Here is an 11,796-nt window from a genome sequence, read left to right as displayed (position 1 = left end):
TTTAATTAGTCGGCTAGTGACATACATACCAACAAATACAAAAGAGAAGTTTAGATGTGAGCTCTGTACCGCATGAGAAGCACCAGCTGTAAAAATAAGCCTGGCACTGGGGCGGGGGGTGCTTTTCTTTTACTTTTTCTCTTTTGCTTTGCGCTTGGACAGCCAAACCCCGGGGTCGCAGGGAGGTTATCGCTGCCCGGCGGCTTGTACCGCAGGTGCGAGGAGCAGCGGCGGGGACCGGGGCTGCTGCTGTAGGCGGCGGCGGGCGCGCCTCCCACCGCCCCGGGGCGCGGCCTCCCCGGCGCAGCCGCTCCGCGCAGCGCCCACACCCGCGCAGCGCCCGCACCCCGCGTACCATGGAGCGCAGGGTGGCCCGTGAGTTCCGGCACAAGGTAAGAAAGCGGGGCCGCGGGGCCCACGGACACCCGGGTTGGCTTTACCGAGCGGGCACAGGCTGTGGGCAGAGCTGCCCCCCGCGGCCTAGAGGGAGGCGAAGCGCCGGGAGGGCTTGGGGCGGCTGCCCGAACGCTGCCTCTGTGCCAGAGTGAGCGACGGGGAAGGGAGAAGCTCGGAGGACTTGGCGCTGTTGTGCCAATGGTGCAGAAAAGTGGGTGTCAGTCTGCTGTGAGGGGCTGCTTTTAAAACTTAAAACCCTTAAAGAGCGAGAGAAAGAACATTCCCTGATGCACGAGCTTTTTCAGGCCTTGATACAATTTTATTTTGTATATCGTGTAAAAAATGTTACACACAGTTCAAGGAAGGCAAAGTGCAGGGGCTGTAGTCCAGGCCTAGGAGGGTCACATTTGTAGACCTGCGCTGCCAGCCGGGTCTCGGGAGACTTCAGAACCACCTTAACATTCACCAGTGCAATTGTGTGTGTGCAGTCATGTGCAAATGCACTTGATACATGGGGCGACTCGGCCTGCCTGGCACGTCGTTCTGTCATTTGCCCGGTTAAATAACTGCTTAGCAGAGTGCAAACTGCATGAGCAAAATAAGCTCGAAAAGCCCAGCTTAAGGAAAGGAAGAGAAAAATTATTCACACGTTTAAGAGATGTTTTTGAATATCTATTTAGGATTCTGTCAGACTAAAGCTTTCAGTACTATTTCATGTTTGTTTTGTCGGGGAGGTTGTGGTTGGTTTGGTTTAGTTTTTTTGTCAGGTAGGAAATGAAATTTTTTCGAAGTAATGTGTTTTATAGAAGTATCATCTGGTAATAAGCTCATTAACTACAGACTTGTTAGAATCGAGAGGAGGGTTTGCAAAAAACCGCACCTATATGACAAACTGGAGTTCGAAAACGTTAAAGACCTGGATACTCCATAATGATGACTAACCATTTAGCAGATTATTTCTGCCTTGCAACCTATTACTGTGTAACTCAGCAGTGGTTTGTGCAACATGTCTATAAAGACTGCTTCCTAGGCCTCTTGAACTTTAAACGTTTTCCCTTTCATTGCTGCTATAATTCATAAAACATTCTAGTCACACCCCTGATAACATAAGACTTATTGTCAGCATTTGGTGGTGCAAATAAGTAGGATGCAGATCTGCGTGAAAACTTTATCTGAGTTAGAGGATACTGGAACAAATATTTTAATTAAATTATTTTGTATCATCCTGCTTTTAGTGGCCTCTGTGGCAATTTTGGTGTCATGGATACTTACTTTTTGTGTGTAAAATCAGTGAAAATAGCCACAGGATCTGAGTTTTGTCCATTTGTGACTTTCGTATTTCTTTTTATTAATTTTAATCAGTTCTCCAAAGTAACCAAGCAGCAATTAAAGTTTATAATATATTCTAGTTCTTCGATTTTCCTCAATAGTTTTTCAAAGGCTGTGTAGCTTAAATAGAACTCTGTATTATTCTGTCAAAGCTGACAGACTGAGCTAGTGCTACAGTACTGCTTTACTGTAATCTGAACTATTTTTCCTCACAAATTCTACTGAATAAACTTATGTAGACTTGTTGCCAGATTTTATTTTTCTTTTTGTATGCACGTGCAGTTGTTGTGATTATTCCTTATTATATGAAAAACAGTGTAATTTATATAGGGAGAAACAGAGCATAAGCAACTCTTTTTTGCGTGTGTTACAGGATTGTAAATTATACAACTACTACAAAAATAAACTTAGATAATCACAGAAAGGCTGAGGTTGGAAATGCCCTCTGCAAGTCATCTGCTCCAACACCCTGCTCAGGCGGGGCCACCTAGAACATATTGCCCAGGACCGCATCCAGGTTTTTTAAATATGCTTAGTTTAAAAGCTGTGATGTAATCTATCCCATACCTCAATAGTTATTTTCTCAAGAAAAAGACATACTTCTCTGATCCAAGTTACACCATGTCACCACTGACTTTTCTTTTCTTAACAAGCCAGAGTATGATCTTTTAGGATTTATTAAATTAGAGTCAGCTCTTAGAAGCTGTTTATGAGCCGAGTAAGACTTTGTCCCAAGGGGCTAATGAATTAGGAAAATGGAGAAAGATGCAAGTGGCTACAATGAAGTGATAATTGTTAGGATAGAAGGCACCAGGAGAAGAATAACCTAATTAGAGAGATGGCCCAGGAAGATGAACCCAGCTGTAGCATTCTGAATCTGTAAGAAGTCACTTGGGTGGCTGTTTGTGTCAGAGTATGTTGCTGGCGCAGGGTGAGAAGTGCAGGATTCAGACAGGAAGGCTGAATATTTTATGTGAAGAAATGGCAGAATTTACACGCAGACCACCAGTTCCTGAGTGGGAGTGGGGCTGTGTCCATCAGCTGGTACATCAGAGAAACCTGTTGTGTTGTTACTGGCTGCTTTCCCAGTCAGGAGCAGAGGTGATCGTAGTTTTGCTGTTTGCTAAGGTGGATGTGCTTAAACATTTAATGTTCTTCATGAGACAGCTCATACAGTACCTTAGTACTAGAAATTGAGTTCTGTGTACCAGAAGTGAAGCTGATTTTTGTGTTGTGTGTTTCCTGATGGGGAAGGGGAAAACAGATGTTGGATTTATTTTTGAGTTACCACCTTTGCTTTGAGTCTGCGTACAATATTGGTGAAACCGTCGGTTCTGATTGTAACAATTTTGTTTCCTTTTAAGACAGACTTATCTTCTGTGTTTTGAAATTCATTGTGAATAAACTGGTTTACTCACTAGTATTGCTGTCAAGCAATCTTGTCTTGCATGTAGCTTTTTGGCTTTTAGGTATTTCCGAAGTGTATTTTATCAGAGGAGAAAAGTAATAGAAAACCACTTTTGTGTTAAGTCTTAATGGCTTTAGAGAGCCAAAGGGGGATATGAAAAATGTATTTAGTTTAGAATACAATGCAAACTGTTGCAAACCTAGAAAGAGAGGGCCTCTCTTTAAGTATGCAAATTGGTCCTCAGACTTCATGTGACAGTAATATTAGCCTTTAGGTCAGATGTAAATTGTTTAGCTAAACATTAAGCTTGTCCAAATGTAAAACTAATGTGATGTGATCTCTGGCTGCAACTAAGATGAGTAAGGGTCTCTACTGTCACTGAATATAAATTTAACTCCTCATATGAGAATTCTTGGATGGTTTTTGGTCTTGTTTTTACCTTTATTTTACTGTAACTATCCAAGAGCAGGCATAGTAACATGACACTGGTTTAAGTAAACGTACTATTAGTGGGGGAGGAAAGAATAACTAGCAAGTTCTATCAGTTAAGAGCTGGAGCAAAGAGGAACAGAAGTGCAGCAGTTTGCATAATGTTATGAGTGAGATCCTGAAATCAGTGGTTTGGGTGATAGAACATAGATAGTAATAATCTCTGTGTGGTGGTTTTATCTGTGACAGCATGTGCTATATTAATGAATGGCCAAAAAGGTTTCTGAAAATATTTATTCAACAGTACAGTGATTATCAGGTAAGGCAAATATGATAATGTTGTAATAATATTACTGCTGCGGGGAAGTCTGGCATACAGAATATGTCGGTATTTACCACTTTGTCCAGTTGTTGTAAGACTAATTTTAGAAGGTCTTCTTACAAGTTTCACATTGTGAGGTAATGCTCTGTTGCAAAATTGTTTGGTTGTTTTTTTTTTTAAATTAGTCTTTCGCTGTTGAAATATTTCCTCTATGGCTTAAGAATTTGTGAAAAACTGATACGTTCAATATTATAATGTCCTTGGGTTTTCAGGTTAATCTACTAATTGACAATGAAGCGGAGAAGGATTACCTTTATGATGTGCTGCGGATGTACCACCAGTAAGATCTAGATTGATATATGTTTGTGTAGAATTTTACTAATGTTTTTAAATTTAAAGAATGAATATTCAAGGTTTTAAGTGGTCTTTCTATGTACTGCTAGAAAAGTAGTTGAAGTAATAGTTTTTGTCCTGTGTAATAAAGTCTTACACTTTTACAGCATAGCCTACAGACAAGGAAGGAGCATGTCTGTTATAACCCATAGCACTACTTTGGTTTTATGAGTTGGCAGTTCTGTAAAAGAACTTGGTGGATTTGTATTGTGTGGAAGGGAGAGGGGAAGGCACCTGGGTGATAAAACTGCTCTTAGGAAGCAGGAAGAGAGCATTAGTCAAATTAATATTTCCAAATAATGCTTATTTCTTTGCAACAGAGGTTTTAATTGAGTTTGCTTCTCAAAGGTTTTTTCTAACTCTTCAGATAAAACAATATTTGCAACTGTTTTATCTGAAAGCTGAAACAGTTTAGTCTGAGAATCTGTTAGGTATGTTCAACAACTCTGGCTTATTACAACATAACAGGAAAAAAATGGTAAGGTGATAGGCCTATTACCAGTCCTTTCACTGAACTGATTTAAACCACTGTTGCTTAGGACCTATATAATTGCAAATGAGATCAGCCTCTGATCCATTGTTTTCCGAAGAAGATGAGAATGTATTTTCCACTCATCATAGACAAGTGACTCCAATAGACGTTGTTTCCATTCATATCTCAATTAGTGGCATCTCAGCTGAGTGAAATGTAGACGTTTCCATCTGATGTTTGCACTGAGCTACAGTTGTATTCAGCTGCATATCTGATTCAGTTTCACTCAAGTCTGTCTAATTGCTTCTCCATTCATAAAGGTTGTTGTTTGGAAAGCCAGTTGATTCAGTAGCTCTTAATTATTTAAAATCTTCTTGCAGTTACAAAATTAACAATGCATATAGTAACTTTTTTTCAATTTCCAAAATTGCAAAGTTTCCAATATCTCTGTGAACATATGTTGGTGATGTATCACTTTTTTTTGAAGATAAGTATTCCAGGGCAAAAATGTGAAATTGCTGTTGGAGTTAACATTTAATGTGTGCTTCACTGTGAATAACATTTCCAAAAGTATTTGGCCTCTGATCCCATGTAATATGTGTTCCTGATCTGTGTTTTCATTGCATATGCCTCAGAAATATTGTATGCCAAGAAATGTGAATTATAAGAGAGGGAGCAGCAAAAAAATACAGGTTAAGTTTAACTGGCTGTTACATAGAAATAACTCCACTGAACATTTTGGAATTGTTACTCAACTCTCACAGCTGGGCAACGAAGTACATTTTCTAGACCTGTCTGTCTCAGTGCTGACAACATCAAGGAGGCTACTTTGCATAGTTCTCATAAAACAGATGCTCACAGTGGTTTAACTTCTGTAGATTTTGTTGCTTGGTTGATGGCCTTTCAATTTAGATTTGAAAAAAAAATACAAAAAACAACTTAAACCAAGTCTTTAGCTACTGAGTATTGTGATTTCATTTTTTTCCTGGATCCCCTAAGTTCAGGAAAGGAAGGAGCTTGTAGCCTGGATTCACTTAGAAGGATTCCTAACTAGTAAGGAAAACCAAAACTGGTAGGCAGGTGTATCTGATGTGGAGTTATTTCCAAACTGTTCCATACATCTTTTGGGGACTCTGAAAATGAAATTAAAGATGTCATGTATAGAAGTGATGTGCATGACCTTAAGAGATAAAGGCAGTATATAGGAGATTTAAGTTGTTTTGAAGCAGGTGGTTGTTAGTGCTCTTTGTTTACAGAAGCCCTGCTTTCTAAGGGGTTATTTTGCTTTGGTTAAACCAATAGTTGTGTGAACAACTTTTTTAGTAGGTTGAAGAGACATGCAAATACTGAAGCCACATGTACAGCAAGTTATTAATGATGCTTTGTGTTGGTGTGTTGATTACCTGTCCTTGATTTCTCACTGTGTTTTTGTAGATCTATGAATCTCCCAGTGCTTGTGGGGGACCTAAAACTTGTGATTAATGAACCAAGCAGATTGCCTCTATTTGATGCTATCCGCCCGCTTATTCCTTTAAAACACCAGGTGGAATATGATCAACTTACACCCAAAAGATCACGGTAAGAAAATGCAGAACAATGCAGCTAACTTAAATACAAGCAGAAAATACTGAGTTTTCGGAAGAATTCCAAGTAGAATATCGGTCACTCGTGTAGGGCTGTATTTGCTAGCAGTACAGTTTTGAGCTACCTGAAATTATTTGTTAAGTCCAGGTTGTTTCAAAAAGATGGATGCAATTTGAAACTCTTACCTCTTGAAATGGGGTCCACCTTTTTGAAACACTCTGTAGTTTAATCTAGTAAAAGCAGGGTAAGGAAGTAAAAAAAAATGCTTTCCAGTTTAAACAATCTTTTCTCACTTTTCCTGTATTTCATAATAAAAAAATTCTTAGAGCTCTAACCTTCTAGAAGCAGGCAGCTTTAATTATTTCAGATGTCTTATGAAAAATACTTGATGGCTTTAGCTAACACATATCCATCCAAACATCAGTCAACTTGCTTTTTTTCATGCCTGAGTATTATAAGAGAAAAATTATGTCTAACTTCCATATGAAACATTATTGCCACAATGTGTTATGCAGCTGAACAGTCAAGTATCTTCCATTTTTGCAGAAAGCTGAAAGAGGTGAGATTGGATCGTTTGCATCCTGAAGGACTTGGAATAAGTGTGAGAGGTGGAGTGGAATTTAGCTGTGGCCTCTTCATCTCGCAGTTAGTTAAAGGAGGACAGGCAGACAATGTTGGACTTCAGGTAAGAAAATTATATTTGTGGTTGCTGTGCTGCAAAAAGCCTTTTACTACAATATTAGCGCAGTGGGCAGTGAGAATTGTTTCTTCGTATTTAGAAACATCTATTGCTAAAGTGCTTTTTGTTTCTTGTAGTAAAATTCATAAAATATGAGACAATGCCATATCAAATACCATTATACCAATGATGAATCATGTTATTAATATTGTTCTTTTTCTTTTGACTGTTTGAATGATATGTAAACCTCTTTTTTCGTATTTGGGATATGATTATTTTTGAAGATAAAAGGGCTTTCTGGAGTATTTGCACTTCATGAGTGGCTTCAACAGTTAAATATAAACAGAGGGAAAAAATATCTTTAATTAGACTGGGGAAGAGTGTTTTAAGTTGCCAAATTCAGATTAAATGCAGAACAGAGCATATAAACACAAAAAATGTTAATTCCATGCACAGTTATAATTTGTGTAGTGAAGTGTTTACTTGAACCTCATAAATAAATTATGGGAGTATTGGTTTATGCAATGGAAGTACATAAAAGAAAGAACCTATTTTTAACCATTTCCAGTATCTGTGTGCTGCATAGAATTGCACTTTTGGTGATGAATTTTTAGATACATGAACTGTAATGAGGTTTGCAAAAATAATTATATATAGAAACACATTTTTTTTTTCTAAATCAGTACTTAGCAATTTGCATTAATGAAGTTTTGTGTGTTTGGGGTTTTTTTAATGTGTCACTTCTTGCTCATATCTATCTTAGTGAAGAGAGAACTGTGCAATTGCTGTGGCGAATGTTTGCGTCTTTCTGTGCTTTTCACACTGATTAGATGTAATAAAGGTCTGTGTTTCTGAGTAGAAAGTCTGATAGGCCTGGCTAATTTTAATTTGTCAAGTGTGGGTAGTTGCTGTAAGTATTGATATTTAAGGACTGCATTTAATACTAGTCCAAAATGTATTAGACTGGCATAATTCAATACAGTGTTTAATTAAAGATGTGTTTTGTAGATATGCTTCAGTGTAACCCCTTGACTCTCATAGATCAAAAACCGAAATCTCTGTTGACAAGGCAGTCAGAGTTAGAGTTCCGTGCCTGTTCCATGCTGAGAGCTTTCTAAAATTTAAAGAAATGTTTCTCTCTCTGCTTACATGCACATACCCTTTTGTTTGTGCATTCATACCTGTATATCCCATTTGGAATCACCATTGAAGTAGTTCCATGTTTTGGCAGTGTGCTCTGGATAGATGCATGGCTGGCTCCCTGGGTGCTTTTAGAAACTCCTTCTTAGAACAAAACCACAAATTCAAAGAATACACCCCCACAAATTCTGTGTTAAGTTAGAATTAGAGAGTGGTATGGGGCACCTTGCTGGATGTGTCAGTCACATGCTTTTAGGCATGGGATTTACCAGTGGGTACCTATGGAAAAGTGCAATGATACAGCCTTCCAGAGTTCACATTACAAAAGCTCGTGTACCTCGTGCCCCGCGTTACACAATGAGAATGGGAAACGTAGACCAGGATTGTGATCATCTCAGAGATTCCAGCTGCATCCTTCCTCCACTGCTAGAAAACTGAGAAAAAGACAAAAACCAGTCACTTATGTGGCTTCTGAAAACATCTCCTGGAAAAACTGGAAGGTGTTAATGATGCTGAGCAATAAAGGATTTGACACTATCTTTAACTGTCATGCTGGTACATTAATCTTAAAGCTGTGTTGCAGCTCTACTTCTCTACTTGTTTCAGACTATATGTTTTGACATGATCGATAGAGAAAGAGTTATGCTCCATTGTTGTGCTACTATAGGACTGTTAATTTTCATTTTTCCTCGGAACACAAAAAGGCCCTGCTGGCTTTCTGTGGCTGAGGTTGTCGTACTACGTGTTTGTGACAGTGAATGGGCTTGTAAAGGATGTTCGAGCTGGCTTGTACAAGTTGTACTGCAATTCAGAAGGTGGTTAGAGTTCAGCAGACGAAGTAGGGACAATAAGGGAGAAACATGCTTGAGACTGACTGTGAATTCATTAGGGTTAGATTATATGTATTGGTATCAACAGATAGTGCTTTGCAGCTTGTGTAACTGTCTGATTTCTGGGGTTTGATATGTGATGTTAAAGCTCAACTTCAAGTGCCTTCATAATAGGTGGCACTAGGCACCATCTGAACCCTGCTGAATAACAAGAGCTGACAGGCAGTCCATTGTTCTAAATTGCTGTCTCACATTAAAGCCAACTACTTCTGAAATTTCACCTACCTGCTTTATTTAACTAAATCTCTACACATTTTCTGTCCCAAAAATGCTGTCTGAGAAAGGTATAATGATCTTCTGTTACACCATCAGTTTTACATCCTGCTGCTTTTTAAAAAGAATTCCAATTCATTTTGCATGGCTTCTTCTTGAAGTATTTTCCTAGTTACAGTAAAATGACTGACTAATCATGAAGGCTCACTGAGACATTTGTAGTTTTGACTAATTTTTGACTACAGTTTCTCTAAAAGGCAAATGTTTTGTCCTTTCATGAAGAAATGTACTTCATCTTTCCCCCGCCGCCCCTGCTTTCTTATACTTATGTCTGCGGGCATTCTGCTGAATACAAAGAGATGGAGATTGGTATGAATGATGAAAGTGGAAGAAGTATACAAAATGTGAAATTTGAAACAGTGATGTTATTATGTAAAAATGCTTCAGTTTCCTCAAAGCACTAACGATTGTATTTCTCATGGTAAAAGTTACAAATAATAGGCATTTTACTTGGGAAAAGTTTAGTGTGCAGCTTTTCTTTTGGAAGTCTGTCATGTCCCTGTTTGATAGGGAGAGGGGAAACAGTGATATATAATCAAATAATTGTTACTGGTCTACCCTGCTCAATCCTGCAGACTTCTATCTCTACTGTTTCTGATTGAGAAGGTTAGTGTACAGTGATACCAGCACAAAAGTAACAAAATATATGAAAACAACTTTATTATTATTATTATTAACACTTTTTTTTGCAGGAAAAGCTGTTAGCTGTCCTAAAGAGAAGCAGTTTGTTACGTGCCTACGTCTCCTGTAGTTCAGCCTAGACTTGGGTATTTCTAAAGCACCATCACTAATACATTGTCAGGCAGTAATAGAAATGTCATTAGGACGAGCGAAGAGTACTAGACTGTCTTTTTGTTTTGTTTCTGAAGCTCAGCAAGGAGGAGTATTAAAAATATGTATATGGTAAAAGCTCATTCCCACATCAAAGGAAAAAATAAAATATGCTCTTGGCTGCATTTATAATTTTGTAGGTGTGTGCCTCTTGGGGAGATGATATGAGAGATCTGACTTGCTTAGTGCATGATGACTGCTCTGCTGATACAGAAGCTATATGGAGATTCCCAAATAGCACTGCCATTTGCAGTCCTAACACCGGGATGCTTCTCTGTGTTAGGGCACTGCAATTAACAACAGTAACTTAGGTTACCCTTTAAAAAGCTCATTTTGTGCAAACCAAGGCTCTGTGATATGTTATAGCCTGCATGATGTGGAAGATGTGAGTGAAAGAGGGATCTTGAGCTAAGCTAAAAACCAACATAAAGCCCACCAACAGCAAATATGTAAGATCAACAAGGAAGTCTAGGTAGATCAAATGAGCTCAAGATTGTATACTGGAGGTTAAATAGTTACACGCAAACTTCTTATATTTTTGCAAGTGAGTAATGCAGAGAGCGGCCAGAGATGGGAATGGAGGAAGCTTTTTTAATATTGTATTATTGAGAAACACAAACTTCCTTTGAAGAGCAGAGGTCACTCACTTTCATACCACTTCCTGGAATAACTGGCAGAATCCTAAATAGTCTAAGAGTCCTAATGGTTTTTAGGGGATATTAAGTCTTTATACATAGTGCTGTAAGCCTGACCTATCTCTGAGCTACTTGGGTTCTTGGTAGTACAGTCGCATTGCCAGTGCTGATCGCAGTCCTAAAAATGCATTATTTACAATGGATTTCCTGAAGCGTTGAAGGCAATAGAAGAGTTCCAGGCTGAAATTCTTGGGTTTGGGTTGGGGAACTAGCTTAGGTTTAGTGGTGTATTTGCAGAGGAAAGAAGACTGCAGTGGCATGGATGCCAGGCCTGTGGGATATATGGGTGGGTAGGTGGATGTGGTTTGGAATGTTTGGAACAAGTTGGTTAACTGAATGTTCTTTCATAGCATAAGCTATCAGGAGTGTGACACCAAACTGCAGACCACATGTGCTTTTCCTTGTCCGATTTGGCAGGTTGTATGCTCAAAAGCCTTTAGTACTGACCTATTTCCTCTCTTATTAAGGATTATGTTAAAAATCTGACTGGCTGAAGTGAAAACGGTGGAGGTGTTAGGAGTGCTCCAAAGCGCAGGCAGGTCGCTGCCTGGGAGGGATTTGGGGGAGCCCAGCAGATGGAGCAGCAGGCCTGCTGGTCGGGGGCTCAGACCACAGTTGTGTTCTGCCTCTGCACAGGTGTTCCCTCCTGCAGGACAGTCACATCTTGCATTTTCTTTGCTTTTGTGGTCTTCTTATGCTGTGTTGTTTCAGATAAAAATCTTCAAGTTCAGTGGAGAGGAAACTGTGGTACATGAGCTATGCTGGTACAGTGGATGTGGTGTTAATGTTTTGTGTGCTGTTGCAGAGCATATGGCACTTGCCAGAAGAAGCAGGGCAGTTTGTGAAAGAAGTGGGTGGTTTGCTCTCTTGCTGTTGCTAGTTTGTATTGTTTGTGGTGTTTTGGGGATTTGTTGTTTGGGGTTTTTGTTTGTTTTATTTTTTAGCTGAACAGATC

General features: G+C 39.2%; 1 protein-coding gene across 4 annotated transcripts in view; it reads left to right on the top strand.

Moving 5' to 3' along the window:
* Positions 1 to 292: 292 nt before the first annotated feature.
* The window catches only part of USH1C (USH1 protein network component harmonin), a 49,954-nt gene continuing 38,450 nt past the window's right edge, over positions 293 to 11,796 (top strand). For all 4 annotated transcript variants that reach the window (XM_065839636.2, XM_065839635.2, XM_071808955.1 and 1 more), the window contains exons 1-4: positions 293 to 392; positions 4,157 to 4,224; positions 6,184 to 6,327; positions 6,880 to 7,018. In XM_065839636.2, coding sequence (XP_065695708.1) covers positions 357 to 392; positions 4,157 to 4,224; positions 6,184 to 6,327; positions 6,880 to 7,018 — 387 coding nt within the window. In that variant the 5' untranslated portion in view covers positions 293 to 356. The remainder of the gene's footprint in view (positions 393 to 4,156; positions 4,225 to 6,183; positions 6,328 to 6,879; positions 7,019 to 11,796) is intronic.

The sequence above is a fragment of the Patagioenas fasciata genome, chromosome 5 (genome assembly GCF_037038585.1).
Source record: "Patagioenas fasciata isolate bPatFas1 chromosome 5, bPatFas1.hap1, whole genome shotgun sequence".
Lineage (NCBI taxonomy): Eukaryota > Metazoa > Chordata > Aves > Columbiformes > Columbidae > Patagioenas > Patagioenas fasciata.
Note: the sequence above shows the minus strand (reverse complement) of the source record. Positions and strands in the feature narration are given on the sequence as shown.